Source organism: Stegodyphus dumicola, chromosome 7, assembly GCF_044657685.1.
Source record: "Stegodyphus dumicola isolate Sdum_Otavi_A_Nest chromosome 7, ASM4465768v1".
In the NCBI taxonomy this organism is placed as follows: domain Eukaryota; kingdom Metazoa; phylum Arthropoda; class Arachnida; order Araneae; family Eresidae; genus Stegodyphus; species Stegodyphus dumicola.
In genome coordinates, this window is record NC_140774.1 from 159216001 (window position 1) to 159235829 (window position 19829).

At 31.5% G+C, this 19829-nt stretch overlaps 1 protein-coding gene across 2 annotated transcripts in view; it reads right to left on the reverse strand.

Moving 5' to 3' along the window:
• Nucleotides 1–19829, reverse strand: part of LOC118188406 (putative ATP-dependent RNA helicase DDX28) — a 71095-nt gene that overhangs the window by 38388 nt on the left and 12878 nt on the right. For both annotated transcript variants that reach the window (XM_035358838.2, XM_035358837.2), the window contains exons 3-4: nt 18716–18994; nt 12788–12922 (exon numbers count right to left, since the gene is read on the reverse strand). In XM_035358838.2, coding sequence (XP_035214729.1) covers nt 12788–12922; nt 18716–18994 — 414 coding nt within the window. The remainder of the gene's footprint in view (nt 1–12787; nt 12923–18715; nt 18995–19829) is intronic.

The window sequence follows — 19829 nt, forward strand, 5'->3', positions numbered from 1 at the left end:
AAGGATTTTTTTAATACAAAATTGCCTAATATAAACAGTACAATATTTTTATTTATTTACTCATAAAGTTTTCGAATAACATATTAAGTTTCTTAACTAACAAGAAGAGAAATAAAATAATTATGTTCAGACACTAATCAGTTTAACTTTACTAGTAACTTTGTAAAAAGAAATGAAAGAAATTAACTATTCTCTTTTGGGCAGAGTAGTTTTAGTTTACATACTGTATGCATGTATTTGATTTGCATAAGCTGCACCACTAGCCTGCAAGAGCTATGCTATGGCCACCTCTGCTATATACCATCTATATATATATATATATATATATATATATGGAGATCATCGACGACCGATGCTGACTTAGCGAATTACCAGCATGGTGACATCAACCCAGCATAGCTCAGTGCGGAGCAGACGAGACCAACAGGAGATAGCGTCCAGACGTGAACGAGAGTGGAGCGTAGCAGACGCTTGTCTTCAAGAGTTGAAGAAGACAGACGGTCTTCTTTGGTGTTTAAGTGCCTTTAGCTGATCATACTATTTAAAGCTAGCTGTGGATTTTAACAGAATAACGTATTCTATCAACGCCCGTGGAACTAATAATGTATGTGAATTTCTCATCATTACAATCATTAATCCTGCAACATTCATTTTACTTACATTTTATTACTTTTATCTATTTCTTATTAGTAAAATAAAAGCATTTAAAAATGCAATATTCCTGCTACCTACAAACTTTGGCGACCAACCGTCGGGCAATGAACTCATTGTACTCAACGAGCTCATCCACGAACTTCAAATCAAAAGTGTGCAAGCAGTATTTTGAACTGTGTATTGAACTGTGAACTGAGTAAACTGTTCTTAAAAGTTATTGGATTGATTGGATTATTGTTTAAGTGTGGGGATTACCCCAATTGAAGACGAATATCTGTCGGGTGAGTGCAAAACTTTCTTTCCAATATGGAGTTAGTAGAAATTCCAGAATTGGAAGCAGCTTTAAAGAACAGTAAAAGTTCTGAAATCAAAAGTTTGCATAAGCTTATTTTTAATACTGATGAAGATCGAAATAACCGGAAAAGATTACATGAATTTTCTGGCTTTATATTTAAACCAGATTCTGAAGAATTTAGTAAGAAAATAGATACAGTGCAGAATAGTTTTACTTTGAATGAGTTAATTAAAGTTTGCAATGTATTGTGCATAAATTCAGAAGGTTTAAAATCGGAAGTCGTAACCCGAATTGTCTCTTTCCTATGTGATTTATCTGTATTATTTGAAAATATTTTGCATGAAGAAAATAGTGATATTGAAGATGAAAATATTAATAAAATTTCTGAAGTAATGCTTGATGATAATCAAAGAGCAAATCCTGGTTTTAATGAGTCTCAAGTAAATAACAGTATGCAGCTTCCAATTCAAGATCATTTTAAACCTCATCTTAGTTTTTTGGATATTGAAAGTATAGTTAATCCTTTTTCTGGTAATGCATATAAAAATGTTGATAAATGGATTGATGAATTTGAAGATGTTATAAATTCTTTAAAATTGAGTGATTTGCATAAATTAGTTTTTGCTAAAAAATCATTAAAAGGTAAAGCGAAACTATTTATTCAGAGTGAACCTAAAGTTAATGACTGGTGTAAGTTAAAAAAGCTTTTGAAATCTGAATATGGTAAAGCTTTTAATTCAGCTGAATTGCATGAAATGTTATGTAAGCGTAAATTAATGCCTAATGAATCTTTAGATGAGTATTTTTTGAAAATGAAAGAAATGTGTTCGCGAGGTAACACTGAAGATGCTTCATTAATTAAATATGTTATTGATGGTATTCCCGATTCTGTGGTGAGGAAAACCATACTATATGGTTGCAAAACAGTATCTGAATTTAAACAAAGGTTAAAAATTTATTATAAAATGAGATCGGACAATGATAAATTTAAAAATCCGAAACCGAAAGTAGACACTCAAGTTAAAGATAGAAGTCATCAAACCGAAATCAATCTAACGTTAAGGTCAAATGTTCTAAATGCGAGGAATTTGGGCATAAGTCAACTCACTGTGCAAACAAATCGAAGGGGATGAAATGTTTTAAATGTAAAAAGTTTGGGCATAAATCAACTGACTGTCAAGACCAGAAGCCCAGTAAACAAGCTTTAATACAACGAATTTGTGATAAGGATAGAATTATGAAGACTGTAGAAATAAATAATCATTTAGTTGATAGTCTAGTTGACACTGGTTCGGATGTGACGATATGCAGCGCAGAGTTACACAAGCAAATTAAGCAAATTGGTTCTCCAAGTTTAAATTGTAGCGATATCACATTAAACGGAATTGAATCAAAGCAAACGTATCCCATCGGCTTTTTTATTTCTGATATTTCAATTGATAGTTTTTCACTTCGTATGAAAATTTATGTTGTCAAGTCGTTATGCAATCAAATTGTATTATGTTTGGATGTAATGAATCTTAACTTTTTCCTTCCCAAGAATGGCCTTCCAATAATTTCTCATCGGAATAAAAGCAATGTAAACGTGATAACTGCTGAGTCATATCGAAATGCTAATGTTCATTGCGTTATGGGAAATTTGAATAGTGCTGTGTCATTGAAAAATGTTTATGATCTTTCTCAATCGCCTAGCGTCTCTGTGAATGTAAACAAAAACCCCGAAAGCGGAAGTGGCTCGACGTTTAATTACCTTTCACATCTGGTGCATGCTATTGAATTATCGCATATTTCGAATGGAGAACATAAAGAAAGACTGTGTCATTTAATTAATTCGTACCAGCCTCGGAAAAATAGACAATCTGACTTTAAGATGCAAATAAATTTATGCGATGAAATTCCTGTCTGTCAAAATAGAAGATACATGTCTTTGGCAGAACAAAAAATTGTTGACGATCAAATTAACGAATGGCTAAAAGAAAAAATAATAAAACCTAGCAACTCTAACTATGCGGCGCCTATTGTTTTGTGTAGCAAGCGAGATAATTCTAAAAGATTATGCATTGACTATCGGAAATTAAATAAGAAGATTATTAAAGACAAATTTCCACTGCCTTTAATTCCGGAAATACTTGATCGTTTAGAACAATCAAAGGTCTTCACGACATTAGATTTGAAAAATGGCTTTTTCCACGTAGACATAGATGAAAACTGCACAAAATACACCACGTTTGTAACACATAATGGTATTTATGAATTTCTTAAAGCTCCTTTTGGTTTATGTACTAGTCGAAATGTTTTTCAAAGGTATATTTATTCAGTATTCCGTGACTATAAATGAAGGTGTACTAATTATTTATATGGATGATATAGTCGTACCGGCTAATGATGAAGTTAAATGTTTAGACAAATTAGAAAGAGTATTCAAAATTGCTTCGGAATATGGATTACAAATAAATTTCAAAAAGTGCCAATTCTTAAAACGTAAAATTGAATTTTTGGGACATGTAATTGAAAATGGAACTATTCGACTATCACCTTCCAAAACTGTTGCTGTTCAAAACTTTCCACAACCACGTAACTGTAAACAACTACAAAGCTTTTTAGAACTAACAGGTTATTTTCGTAAATTCATTCCTCATTATTCTAAAATAGCTAAACCTCTTAGTGACTTACTTAGAAAGGGTATTAGTTTTAAGTTCGATTCCGAACAACTGAAAGCATTTTGCAGATTAAAAGAAATTCTCTCTCAAGCACCTGTTCTACATATATTTAGGCAAGGATATCCATTAGAACTTCATACTTTGGTGCGGTATTACTCCAATTATCTGATGATGGTAATTATCACCCAATCCAGTATATGAGTAAGAAGACTTCACTGCAGCAAGAGAAAGTGTGTAGTTACGAATTAGAAGCCCTCGCAGTTATAGAAGCTCTGAAGAAGTTTAGAAACTATTTGTTAGGGACTAAATTCAAAATTGTAACCGATTGTAGTGCTTTTCAGAAAACTTTAGATAAGAAAGATTTAACTCCCAAGATTGCAAGATAGGCAATGTTTATTGAAGAATTCGATTACAAAATTGTACATTGTTCAGGAAGCCAAATGAAACATGCTGATGCTTTAAGTAGAAATGCTTTGATTTTAACATCATACACGTCGATTTCAGTAACTGAGAACATTCGGTTAGCACAACAACAGAATGAAGATGAACGCATGTGAAACTGATCAGAAATTTAGTTGAGAAGGGAGAAGAAAATGGATTCTTCGTAAGAAACAATATTTTCTACAAATTTGAAAATGGTAAAGATCTGCTAGTAGTGCCAGAATCCTTACAGAACGAAATCATACAGAAGGTACATAAAAAAGGTCACTTAAACTGTAAATTAAATACTTAGGTAACTGTAATAAATAATAAAGGTAACTGTAAATTAAATACTTGCTGTAGATAAAACTGTAAATGCTGTAGAGCAAGAATTCTATATTCCCAGACTGAAATGCAAAGTTGAAAAAGTAATTGCTAACTGTATAGAATGTATACTGTACAACAAGAAGCAAAGAAAAGCAGAAGGATTTCTCCATCCTGTACCGAAAGAAAACATTCCCTTGAGTACATACCATGTCGACTTTATTGGACCTCTTCCATCAACAAACAAGAGATACCAACACATTCTGACTGTGGTCGATGCTTTTACGAAATTTACTTGGTTCTATCCAGTGAAATCACCAACTACGCAAGAAGTTATTTCAAAATTGAAGCAACAACAGACTGTATTTGGAAATCCAGCCAGAATCATTTCAGATCGAGGTAGTGCCTTTACATTGAAAGAATTTTCAGCTTATTGTACAGAAGAAGGCATAGAACATGTCAAAATTACTACCAGTATTCCAAGAGGTAACGGACAGATTGAGCGAATCCATAGAATTTTGATTCCTGTTTTGTCAAAATTATCACATGAGGATTCAACGAAATGGTTTAAGTATGTTCCAGATGTCCAGAGAATAATCAACAGCACAACTACGAGAAGTACAAAATATTCACCGTTTGAGCTTCTCATAGGCACGAAAATGAAGAACAAGGAAGATCTAAGAATTAGTGAGATATTGAATGAAGAATATTTAAAGCAATTAATACAAGAACGATGAAATGAGAGAAGATGCGAAAAGCAACACTTTGAAGATACAAGAAGAGAATCATAAGCAATTTAACAAAAGATGAAAGAAACCGAAACTATACAAGATTGGCGATTTGGTAGCCATTCAGAGAACTCAGTATGGGACTGGTTTGAAACTACGACCTAAGTTTCATGGACCGTATAAAATCATAGCTGTTAGATCAAATGACAGATATGAAGTCGAAAAAGTAGGATGCCATGAAGGACTGAATTTGATATCTACTGCGGTTGACCATATGAAGCCATGGTCAAATTGATTGATGTTTGTATCAGCTCAAACCTAAGGACCTGATACTCTTTTTTATTTATTTATTTATTTATTTATTTATTTTTTTTTGTTTTTTTATTATCTTTGCAGGTACATCATGATGATGGTGACATCCATTCAACAGACATCGAGGACGATGCCCCTTCAGGCTGGCCGAAGCTGTGGAGATCATCAACGACCAATGCTGACTTAGCGAATTACCAGCGTGGTGACGTCATCCCAGCATAGCTCAGTGCGGAGCAGATGAGACCAACAGGAGATAGCGTCCAGACGTGGACGAGAGTGGAGCGTAGCAGATGGCTTGCTTGTCTTCAAGAGTTGAAGAAGACAGACGGTCTTCTTTGGTGTTTAAGTGCCTTTAGCTGATCATACTATTTAAAGCTAGCTGTGGATTTTAACAGAATAATGCATTCTATCAATGCCCATGGAACTAATAATGTGTGTGAATTTCTCATAATTACATGAATCCTGCAACATTAATTTTACTTACATTTTATTACTTTTATCTATTTCTTATTAGTAAAATAAAAGCATTTAAAAATGCAATATTCATGCTCTATTTTGAAAGTAAAACCTACATATATACATGTATGTATATAATACTACAGTAGAAAGTCAAAATAATGAAGCATTTATAAGCTTAAGGCAATCAAAATTTGCTAAAAAAGCTCAATAGTTATTTGTTTGCTTTATTAAACAGTTCTTTCAATGTAAGTCATTTCAGCTGCTTTGTGTTTTATGCTAAAACTCTCTCTTCAATTCTACAGATAGATATAATTACTTGCTCAATTACAAAATCCAGCTGCTCAAGTCCTGTAATTTGCATGTCAAGAATTTCTACTAAATTGCCAATCAGTTTCTGTTGTTGTGTTGTTCTTAGCAAGTTCCCGGTCAAATTCTTTACTATCCATAGCTATATCTTCTGGATTTAGAACTATACTACAGATTTTGTTGTCCATTAGTTGAATCATTATTGGAGTGTTGTGATTGCAAAGGAAAACTATTATATCATCCTCATTTATTACCACTTCCTAACATTTCTTCACAAATTCCATTAATTGGAAAATTTTGCTTTTCGTTTGTGATATCTGAATACATTGTACACTATTGGTGATATATCATGAGATTGGAAACTAAAGACATGCTGTTTCGCTAAATTTTGTCTTGCTTCTATCACACGCTGACAAAGTTAAGCCTTAATTATATTAGTTTAGTAATTCATTATTCTTATGTTTATTTCAGACATATGCTTAAGTCTTATCTGAGTCCTTGAATACATAAATTTCCACATATATTTAAGGTTTATCCAAGGCCAGTGCTAGACATTTTGCGGCTTACTGCAGACTCTGCGAGTCCTAAATTCTGTTCTCAAGCACCTTTTTTAAATTCTACAAAAATATTCCACCTCTAAATTTTGAATCCCAGTGCTTTCCCTAAATTTGAAAGATTTTGCCATCCTTTAATTTTGTTGTGCGGTGTTTCTCTAAGTTTAAAAATTTTGCCTTCTCCAAATACCACAGTCTGGTACAGCCACACCAACTCTGGGGGCGATCATGTGCTTATCTGAAAAATAGATCAGTTTTTTCAATTAAAACAGCATTATATACAGTCAAAAGTCGTTAATTCAGACACCCATAATCCGGACCTCAAAGCTACAAACTTTCTCCGCATGCGTCATGTTGATGCATGTGCATAGGCATTTATGCGTGCATGTAAGACCTTTATGGCTGCAAATATGCGTGTGCGCACGCGCATAATACGTTTACGCATGCGCATTTAATGTATAATGGACGGTATAAGCTAAGCTAAAATTATCTAATTCAGTTAATGTTGCAGATTGCGTAGTTCCTTAATCTTTGAATTGGATCCGGCTTATTATTTTTTGCAGACTGTTAGAGCAATTTTATAAAAGTAAGCTTGAACTTTCGATTATGTCAAATAGAATTTCCGATATATATTTACTAATATGTAAAGGATATACAAAGTGAAAGTATGTTTTGAAATCCGAAATCTGTTTATCAATTTCACGCTGCTCTACGGCGGGGGAGAAACGCCGCGGCGCGCAATGAATTGGAAGTTGATCTGTCAGCACTATCCTTATCTTCAGGGCAGATGTTTTTATTTTATTTGGCTTATAATTCCTTACTAAATGTAGTATTTCATCTCGATGTACTCCGTCTTTGATATGATTTAAATCAAGTTCCTCGTCATTATAATTCGCTTCCGATAGTGAAGAAAGTGACACAGAGGTTATTGAAAACGAAAAAATTTCAATTGACAAATTAGTTGGTATTCTCGACACAGCAATTAGGACTTGAACAGCGGAACTTTGTAACTAAACAAGAAATTATGTCTGTTTAATAGAATTAAAGAGAAATTATTATCACATGAAATGAAGCAACTTAAACAACTTACATTGAATGAAATGTTTAATAAAGTAAACAAATAAATATTAAGCTTTTTCTTTTTGTAAATTTTGATACCCTTTAGATCATAATTGTTCTTTATTTCATAAATTACGGTTTCATATTTTTAATTTTGTAATTTCTGCATGCCATCTTACCATATTTAAACTGATGATCTATAATCCGGAAAAATCGATAATCCGGAATCGCCGATGTCCCGATGAGTCCGGATTAACGACTTTCGACTGTATAATCTTTTGCCCTTTGAATATCATTTACAAAACCTTTTTTTTTAAATAAGAAATTTTCATTAAATTTCTCCTCTTCAACATTTTGCAGTGCAGTTAGCTGAAATATGTAATCATCACCAAGTGTAATCTCAATATAAAAAGTTACGATTCTCTTTAATATTCAGCAACTAATAGTTTAAAAAAATGCTTAGACAGTTTACTGCATGAATCATTTCTCAAGCTGTCATAAACTCACAGTCATGCAGTGATGAATGCAAAAAAATATTAAATAATGATTCGCCAGGTTGGTGTCAGGGATATGAAATATTCAGTAGGTTAAAATCAACTAGGTTTTAATGCAGAATATTTCAATTTTGAGATGCATGCCATGCAAAATGGCGGCTACAGAGCCAAATAAATACATTTTCTTATTTAGTATGGGGTATTTTATTTAGTACCGAAGTGAAATTAAGAATCGAAATTCTTCATATGTTTTATTATGAAAAAACATCAAATACAGACAAATACAGATCTAGATTTTGGATCATTCTGAATAACGGATATCTGGATTTTGAACTTAAAATAGAATGTAGGAAGTGATGTTAAGGGAAAATTTAAGGAGATGAATAGAGAGTTAATAATTATAAAAAAGGATAAGGAGAGAAAGCTAAGGGTAATGGAGTTAAGAAAAATTGTACTGTATACGATGCAGAATTTTCTCTCTCTCTCTCTCTCTTTTTTTTTTTTTTTTAAAGGGGTGATGATAATGTATATTCACAGTGTAGATATGCTAAAAGATAAGCCTGTAATATGTACGTTGGCCTAGCCAATATATAAATTGCACATAAAATTTTAATTTGAATAAACATGATTAAGATGTGATGAATAAATAAACTAACCATCAATTAGCTACACATAGTTCTACTGCACTGAGAAATTATCTTCAACATGAGTGAACACAGCTACAATAAAACCTCTAAGACAAAATCATTTTAGGGATTTAGAGTCCAGATGAGGAGGATATGATTACGACCCTCTAGAGTATCATACACCCTACTAACAGATTATTTTATTGTTTTGTTTGATCGTTTTTCAGCATAATAAATCTTAAAACTTACTCTAATACAGCTGGCAAATGTATGCACATTTAAAAAAAAATGCTCAATCTTTAAGAATTATTTTTTAATTTTTTTTTTTTTTTTTTTTTACCCTTCTCTTTTTTTTTTTTTTTTAATATTTATTTCATACTTACTTTGAGAAAACTTCATCAACCCTAAATGTAGTTTTCTTATATAATGCAATATCTTTTAATTTTGTCAAGCAGTGAGTATTAAGATAGAAGAATAAGCTACTGAATTTTATGAAATCACAGCGAGTTTCTTTTTCTAATATTTTCCCTGCATTTAGTTAGAGATTAGATAAGTGTCAAAAATAAAAAACACCACTTAGTTTTAAAAAACGATTTTAGTTTCAGAGCACCTTACACTCTATGACCTTCTAATTTTAAAGGCCATGAAGGATAAATTTTATGGCTTTCTATCGACAGAAAATAGTTCTTATTCTGCTAATGGCAGAAATTGGTTGTGACATTAAAATTGGCAAAAAGTAATACAAGCATTTAAAATATTCAGTTAATTATACACTATTTTATAATTAAAATTTATTTATTAATTTTAGAAACTTCATTAAACTATTTTTTATAAATAAAAAATTGTACATATATATTAAAAATAAAAAAATACTATATATTAAATTAATATGCAACTCAGTAATGATAAAAGAATAAATTTACTCAACTTCTGAGTACTTATCTCAATATATTTCTATAGTGTACTTTTTACTCACTCATTTTGAAAACAAAACAAATGAACAAAAAAGAAAAATTATTTTTCATTGGTTTACTTTTCAAAGTGCACTAATCAGATAAGCTATACTGTTGAAGCTAATGAGCCACAGCTGAGCATAATCACAACTTATCTTGCATGATTCAAGGCCAGTTTCCCATTTAGAGAATCCTTTTGTTGAAAAAAAGTTTGAATGCAATTTTTTGACATCTTTTAGTGCTACTGCATCAAATTCTAGAGGTGGTGAGCCAAAATATTAATTAATAAAAAAGTTATATTAGAACATGAAAAATGGGGAAAAGTTATTTGCACAATAATGCAAGCAGTACTTGCAGGGGGTATCATCACTGTGCTAACAACTTGCTTGCATCTGTCACATTTTGGTATAACTTTTTATTAACTTCTTTCTGTATATGAAAACCCCAAATTATGTAGCAATATCATCAATGTACAAACAAGATCATACGTCATAGGATCATTTCTACAATATGATCAGTAAACTCACTTACCGAACTTCGCAAAAGAGTTATAAACAAAAACCTTTCTTCACTTTACTTAAATGACCTCATAAATTAAGTTTTAAAACAACAGCTAAATTGGTTTTTTACTGTAGACCACTTCACAGAAAATATTAGGCTTCATTTGAATTGGCATACATAATCTTTAACTATTGTGCTTTGTAACTTTTGAATACATATTATAAACAGTGCATCTAAACTTCCTTTATTTTAAAACGCATTTCATTCTACTGCTAAAAAATATTTCAATTTCAGTTACATTTACATTATTATTACATTCAAACAATACTGTAAATTCAAACAATACTTACTGTCCCACTGATATATTTTTATACAGAAAGTATTTTCTATCATGCAGGTTTCTTTCTTTCTTTCTTTCTTTTTTTTTTTTTTTTTTTTTTTTTTTTCTTTTATGCTTTTGTAGAAACCTGCCAGTCTGGGTTTAAAGACAAAACTTCTGACTTTATAAAGAAATTTTCTTAATTTTTGTATGTACACATTATTAGTTATTTGCGAATACATTATTTATTCAGTTTGGAGTTAATAACAGTTTCTCTTAACTTTTAGTAAGTAAGCAAGGGTTACCATGCACAACTTATTTCCAGAATGGAGATATATAAGTCTGCTTTTCAATAATGTTTTAGAATACACTTAATTATATTTCTTTAAAACACAGGCTGTCTTATGTATAAAAGCTAGTGGATTATAGTGAAGAAGACCATGTAAAATTGATGTTAAGGACAGAAGATTCAATCCCATATAAGCAACATTAGGCTCTATGAGCCTATATATAATACATGTACTTTTATAAAATGATTTCATCAAAATTGCTTATTCTCTGGTTAATTTGAAATATCAAAATTCCTTTCTTGATTTTACATCAGTATTTGAAAATATAAAGCATCGAATAGAGTGGAAATGCCTGTAAGCTAGCAAATAAAAAATTTACTTGCCGACTTATGGATAATAAAATTGTTATAATCCAGAGCAAGATTTTATACGGTCAGACAAAATTTAAACATGGGTACTTATGTTTTCATGAATATATTTCAGATTATGTTTAATTTCAAAATATAAAGGCAGATGAAGAATATTATATATTAGTGATGGATATCTTATGCTTTCTATGTACAAAATTTTTGAGTATTTTAAAATTATCCTTAACCCTTTCAGGGATGCAATGTTATGATTTTTTTAAAAGTTATGAAAAAGTAAGCATAATGACATGTAATGGTTCTACAGACAACATAAATGAGTGTAAAAAAAATTTTTTTTGTCCCCCTTTATGGAAAGGGGACCAGTTTTGCCTTGAAATTAGTGCCTGTCTAGAGCATTTAAGACTAAGCATTTGCTTAGTTATCTTTACTTTGCTGGAAAGTATTTGAATGTAACCCACATTGCAGATTATACTAGTAAATTACTGAACAACTAATGAAGTAAGTAATATTTGCAGAAACAAGTATTTTTAATTATAAATAAAAAATTTAAAACAGGAAGCAAAAATATGAGACAAAAAGTAACTAATAATGCACTAAATTACTTACATAAAACTATGAAATATTTTTAAAAATTATGTTAAAAACTAAGACAATTATATGTGGAAACAAAATAAATTTAGATGTATACAAATATTTTACTATGAACTAGAAGAATGAGAAAAGCGACAGCTAAGAGAAGCAGAATAAAAATGCAACTGTGAGTGTTCTTCAGTGTGCTCTGTGTCTCTGTAAAAATTAAGAAATGTTTTCCCTCTCTCAAAAGCTCCATAAATCCTCATCTTTGAAGCCACTCAAATGAAGATATGGTGCAACTGCTTACAGCAATGATCTGAAAGCAATAAACACAGCTGTAAAAAATCTCGCGACTGCGCCATCTGATCCTTTCTTCGATGTCTCAGAGGGGCGGTGGTTTCATACTGAAAACATTCAAAATTAAAAGGGTTCCATTACTTTTTTTTGTGAACTAAGGACATTTCATTAATCATTGATGCCTGCTTATAAATTATATTGTGGAAAAATTAAAAATTGTTGGGTTTTTTGTTCTTAAAATAGCCCAAAAAGAATAGTGACAAAAACAAGCTATTTTTGAACGATTCGTATCAATTAATGGATGCCGAAAAAGGTTTAGTGCTGCCATCTGTTATCAGCTTTAAGAAGTAATTTAATTTTAGCAGCGGTTTTGAGAAAATGAAACCAAATTTTCTAAATTTAAAAAAAAATGTTGAAAATGCGGTTTCAAGGCGAAACCACCGCCCCTGAAAGGGCTGGAAAATAATTCAATAAATTTGATAGAACAATTTCATTTTTAAAGATCAAAAGAAAGCTGTGGTTACAAAATATTACTTAAATTAAAATTTAAAAATAAACAGATAACAGGAATAGGAGACTGAAATAAAATGTATACCTGTAAAGGGGTTGGCCTTTCAAGACCTAATGTACTAAGGCTTTGCAAAATATTGCTATCTAAATCAAAATCTGAAAAATATGCAGGCAAGTCAAATTTCTTGGCTTCATCCACAGGCAGAGGTAAGGATGGATTCTGTAAGTAGAAAGTAAAAATGCAGAAAATCAGAAAGATTTTTAAAAGTAATTAATTTAATAACCCCCCTCCCAAATAATAATAATAATAATAATAATAATAGAAAAGCTGTTTGGCTGATTAAAGTGGTGCCTGACATAGTAAAACTTATAAGCATTTTTAATTATAAATATAAGATACTTTATGCAAGAAAATATACAGGGACTTTCAAATTATAAAACAGGGACTTTCAAATGACTCAAAGACTATTTGTCATGAAACATGCTGTCATGTCTGATCATATAATTCATAAACAGACAAGAAAGAAAGCTTTTATCTTTGAACCCTTCACACAATATTTGCTCTCAGCAACATTCAACATTTCAATGAAATCATAGCAGCCCCACTAGCTCACAGAAAAGGCATGGTGTATTCAATGCTAAGACTTAAAAAGCATGCATTTTTAGGCTCTTATATTCACCTTAAGATCACCAAATGTGGCGATATATGTTCTGCGCTGGTTTTTGGCATGACGTTGAAATTTAACTCTTGCTGCAGTGGTTTAATTGCCCATTGGTCTGTGTCGTACATGTTTTGAAATGGCTTATGTTGCAATGATAGACGTGGTGGCAAGATTTCAGTTGCATATTTTAGATTGTGTGGAAAGTAAATTTAGTATTAAAAGGTACAATGTTGAAGTTGTTAACGAATTTTTTGTTCGCGGGTGTATTTATGAGGATCGAAGTGTATTTTTGGAATGCCTGTTCGACTTTTAAAATGGAGTCCGAAATGCGGAGCTGATATGAGAACTCGGACGAAGAAGGACGTTTCTGATAGTTCTTGTGTGGATTTGCAGTCAAATGCTTGCTTGGTAAAGTATGTGGCTGTCAGCGGAGTTTGTTTAAGATTCGGATCGTGGTTTTCGTGTAGTAAGTTAATTTTGGAGGAAGTTTTTATTGTTAGTTTTGAAATTTTGAATCGCAGAAAGAGATGTGATATAGCAAAATCGTGGCACTTTTGTTCACAAACGTTGTGTGACTGGCGAAATTTTATTAACGAATATATTATGGTAAGTGAATTTTATTTTACAGTTTTCATTTTATAGAATGTTATGTTCATTGTTTTTTAATATGAATTTCTGTTGTTATTGTTGTTTTTTGAATTGTTTGTAATTTTAGTTATTTTAGTTTATTTTGTTGATTTTTGCGTAAAGCCTAGATTGTGCAATTCGCAGATTTTTTTTTTAAGTTTAAACAGGATGCTGTGTACATGGTATTCATTGAAATTTATTGTTATGTTAATTCATTAAAGTGAGGTGTATATAGTTTGTAGATTCATTCGCTGCCTAGATTGTGCAATTCATAGATGTTTTTCGAAGTTAAAACATATCGCTCTGTACATGGATTCTTGTCAAACATTTTTGGTTAGAAACTTTATGTTTTTTTTTTTTTTTTTTTTTTTTTGATTTTTAGCTTAAATTGTGCATTCAAAACATGGTTTTTGCATTTGCAAAAACTGCGTTTTTGGAGACATTTTAGGTTTAAAATTCAAAATGTAGGCAAAAAATTTAGATTGTAATATGGCACCATGGAGTCTCTCACCAAATTTGTCGCCAAGTGAGGGCGTATATAAGAATAGTTCCCTTTTTTAATGCAGTTTTTTTAAATTCTTGCCTGTGAACTAAAAAATATGCAGTTTGACGTTAGCTAGTGGAAACTATGGCATTTTAAATCTCTCATTTACAGATGGTACCACATACTACCTTATCCTATCATGAAATCTACAAAATGAACTGCTACAGATTAGTGACAACAGATGTAATGCAAATTGCATTTATGAAGCTCTACTCCCTCATTACACTGCCACTGTACTCTAACTCATTCCTATATCATTTAAATAATCCAGACTAATATACCTGTTCTGTACTTGTAACTTTATCGTTTCGTTGACGGAGCATTTTCCCATCACATTTTTGTTATTGTGCATTTATTATATTAATCTGTTAGATCTGGCAACAAGAAGTATTGTTAAGTTTAGTCTCTGATAATTGGCAACTCAGATACATTCTACTACACAAAAGAATGCTTACATGCAACATGTATTTGCTGGAATAACTGTCTCTTTTCTCGCTAAGAATAAATAATGAAACAATATTGTTAATTACACATCTTATTTCTTATTATGCTTCCTGGGGTGCAGAGCGTTGTTCCATGCTTCGCATTTATAGAGCGCTTATCCGTTCTAGACTGGATTATGGCTCAGTTGTTTATGGATCCGCTCGCTCATCTGTTTTGTTAAAACTGGATCCTGTTCACCATCAAGCTCTGCGGATTTGTTCAGGAGCTTTCAGGACTTCTCCTGTCCAGAGCCTATATGTTGACTCTAACGAACCATCACTTTATCTGAGGCGTGAGCAATTGTCCCTTTTGCAATATTTTAATATTCTATCTCAACCTGAACATCCTAATAAGCTATGCTTACTTGATAATGAGTGTAATACATTATTTGAAACAGGTCTATCCTGTATTCCTACCTTTTCTTTAAGAGTTCGCCTATCATTGAGGAACATTCCCACCTTGGGAAAATTCACGGATTCAGCTTCTTGATGTTTTCAAACATCACGTGAAGGCAAGCACTAACGAGATCGTATACAGACGACTGTTCGCTGAGCACAGGCACAAATATAGCAGTTATCTTCCAGTCTATACAGATGGATCCAAGTCAAAAGATCATGTTGGGATGGCATTTGTAATTGAAGATCACATGGAGGGCAGACGCTTGCACCGTAATTTCTCTGTCTTAACATCCGAACTAACTGCGATATATTATAGTCTCTTGTACATCTCAAGGCTCTGCCACAAAAAGTTTATAATTTATACAGACTCGTATAGTGCGCTTAAATCATTAGAAGCTTTTTCTAACACTCAAAATCCAGTAATAGTGGATATTCTTAAGTTACATATAAACTTAACAGGTCATGGATATGAAGTCCTGTACTGCTGGGTTCCCGGGCATGTGGGAATAAAAGGGAATGAGCTGGCAGATATCACAGCCAAATGTGCTGTTGAACTGTCCAGTCGTCTCATCCCTTTTGGAGACATCTGTTGTGTTGTGAAAAACAAGATCCGAAAAAAATGGCAGCAACTTTGGGATGTTCAGCTTCAAAATAAATTAAGACATGTAAAGCCTAAAATTGAGCATTGGGAATTAACCAAAAATCGTAAGGAGGAAGTTCTTTTGACTCGCCTCAGAATTGGCCACACTAGAGTTACACATAACTATCTTTTAAAAGCTGAGAATGAGCCTGTTTGTTCAAATTGTAATGTTTGTCTATCTGTCCATCATATTTTAATTGAGTGTCCAAGTTTTAATAGTCTTCGTCAGAAATATTTTAATAGCTGTGACTTACTTCTCGACCGTTTAATCGGAAGAGAGGTCAATATTAATTTATTTTATTATTTAAAAGAGACTGGCTTTTATTATCTAGTGTAATTTGTTTTGAAGACTGTGTCCTGAATTTTAATGTGTGCTTTTAACTTGTTTTTATGATTTCATCCTCTGGATTTGGTACATTTCTCTACTTGTTTTTATTTATTGAATTTTAATGTCATCTATTGTAATCATCCCATCACGTGTTTGGCACGCCATGATCATCTTTGGTTTTTGCACCATAATCTCTCACTCACTCACTTCTTATTATGCTAAAGAATACACACTACTATCGCACAGTACCCACCCTTTAATGTTCCAGTACTTCTCACATTATGCCCTTCATTATACAAAGTTTCAGATCGCACATCCGCTTACCAAAATATCAGTATTCAAAAACATGCATGTCAGTGCAATAAGCTTACTGAGACTTACCCATAGAAAAGACATGGCATGTTTAGCAACTGAATGGAAAGAATATATTTAGTCTAGTCTCTAAAGTATATTATTCCACTAGTGAAAAATGTTTGCTTGATGCTATGTAGTATATGCCAATGGAAACTATGATGCTTTTAACTTCCATCAATAAATGATGCCCTATCTTTGACTTGTCATAAGAATGTACATTGTAAGTCAGTACAATGTAAATTTCATATAGGATAGCTTTCTGCTATATACCACAAAAACAGTATCAAACAACTATTTTGTTAAAATTTAAAAATCAATGGCACAGTTATTATCATTTCACAGATGATAAACTGCATTTTCCTTCAAAGTGACAATCACAAATCAAGATATACAGAGTAAAAATCCAGAAAACATCAAAACTGCAACTATACAGTTATACTCTTTTGAAATTTAAACCTGTAACATAGAAAAATAATGTTTCTGATGTTTAGACACTGAAGATTTTTCAGTCTAATATATATTCTATTTTTATTTATATTTAATTAATGAAATGCGATATAAAGTTTTTCACTTAGAAGCTTCATAATAAATATATATTTTCTTGGCCCAAACTTGGTTGGAAATTTGAGTTGGAACTAAAGTTTCCTATAACATAATTACTCAATGAATCTGAATACAAGTGATTTCAGATATATTTCAGCTACAATAAACTACTTGTAATGGTAAAAAGAATGGCTATTGTGATAATAGTAATCTTAACATTATACAAAAAGTGGTTTATGACGGAATATATTGTTATAAGATTTCAGTAAAGTATCAAAAATGCAAAAGAGCATCCTGAATATATCTTTAGACTTCTATAATAATTATTTTTATTACAACACTTTTCCTTTATTTTCCCTACGTATATGAAAATTCCCTACGTATATGATTCCTCGAAAATGGTCATCCTTTTTTTTTAAGCAGAGAGCCCACCCGCGTTTTGCCATTTTCAAATAACCACATAACCTCAAGATGGTAGGCAACATTGCACACTTATCTTTCTATAGAAAATTTTTTTAGCATTTGTTGTCCTAAAACAGAAAATATTGATTATTTACATACAATTTATTTAAACAATTTTTATGAAAAGAAACAAATATCTAACATGTTTAAAAATTAACAGGCACATGTAGTTAAAATGAAGTTAAAAATGAGGTAAAATACTCTAAATTGACACAATGGAACCACATTTTGAACATAAATCAAATAAATGTAAGGCGTGATCACAGATGACCCTTCTGCTTCATCAGCTGGCAGTGGAATGGATGACTTCTTCAAGTTCATGATCTTTTACCAATTTCTGTAAGGTTTTTCTTCAAATAGGTCTCCAGATATATGGAAGATTGAAAAGGTCTCTGTTGAAACATGGCTTAATGGTGGTTTCAAGCACTCTGAAGTTACTTTTGTACTGATTGATTTTGGCTTTGTTCCATTCAATTATTTTCTATGAATGCTCTGCAAAGCATCTCACCAAAAATGTGATATTTCCACAGATGAATTGTACTTTTATTTATATTTGAACATAGTTTCAGTATATCAAACTAAGTATTTTATCTTATTTTTAAGATCATATATCTAAGGTAAAAAATTAACAATATAAAACCAACACATACTTAAAAAAAAAATACTCTTTTCAAATGCCTTGGATTGGCAGCTTTTCTAAAACAAACATGTTAATGGTATTATGCACATTTAATGCCTGATATTAAAACATTTTCTTATAGCTCTTCATTATCATTCCCTTATAATAAAAATACATATGTAAATACATCTAAATAAGCTAATCTGAATGCTCACTGATAAAATTTTCGCAACTTGAATCAATATAATTTTCTTGATAAACCAGCATTATGAGAAATGTTAATTACTAAATACTAGAAATGAGCACATTTCAGGATAAACTGAAAAAAGACATATATAATAAAAGAAACTCACAGACTCCCAAGGACTAATTGTAAATTTTTGACCAGAAGTTTTAGTTTTGAACCAGTATTTTGAAAGTAGTGGTAATGCGTATCTTTCATTATACATTTGACCTAAGTAATGATTTAATTCCTTCTGTGTACTGGAGATAACAGGAATGCTTGTATTACCACGATAAAGTATTTTTCTTTTGATACTGTTCCGTTCTTTAAGTTCTTTTTCTTTAAGTTTGATCATGTGTTTGTCTATATATCGAGGTAATTTTATAACTGGAACACTTTGAGTAACAGCCTGAAAAAAAAAAAAAAAAAAAAAAGAATATTAGATTTATATTTAATTTATAAATAATTATGATAACAATACACTAATTTAATGAATAATATGGTAAAATAACAAAGCATAATATCAGATAATGATGAATCAGCACAACCATCTTAGTACATGACGCCAAATTTTCACAGTGTGCCAAACCCTAGCAATCATGCACATAACAATTCTTCAAGCAACTATATATATGATAGTTCTTCAGTTTTAGACAGAAACCCTCAGAATTTTTTTTTTTTTTTTTGTGCATTCTTTTTGTAGTAGTCGAGTGGTTTTGGTACTTTCTGATTATCCATATCCCACTGAAAAGTTGCGAAAAAGTATCCCTATGGCAAAGCAGTACATCACTAAAATAGTTATGTGGCAAAACATAAACGTAGCCCAAACATATTTATGGAGCACACAGGTATGCAACCGTATCTGTTTTGGACCATGTGCAATACTGATGATGTACGATAGCGAGTTTGTGAAATTCTGATTTTTTTTAAAGCGAAAACTTATTGTTATATACATGAAGAGAACATGGAAAAAAAAAAGAAAAATTTCTTGAACAAGGCGTGTGTTTTACTATTCAGTGTTCCTTGCTTTTTTAATTTTATTAGCTGATCGCTCTTGTATGGAATGCTTAGTGCATCTCCATTTTGAAAATAACTTGCCTTTCCTGCATTATCTTGGAAAAAATTATTCGCCAATGAGATCATGACTTTTCAGTAGATGGATGCAAATAACCAGAAAGTACCATGGTTTTTACATAAAAATTGTGATGTATATTTTATTTTGAACTAAATTTTAAAACATACTC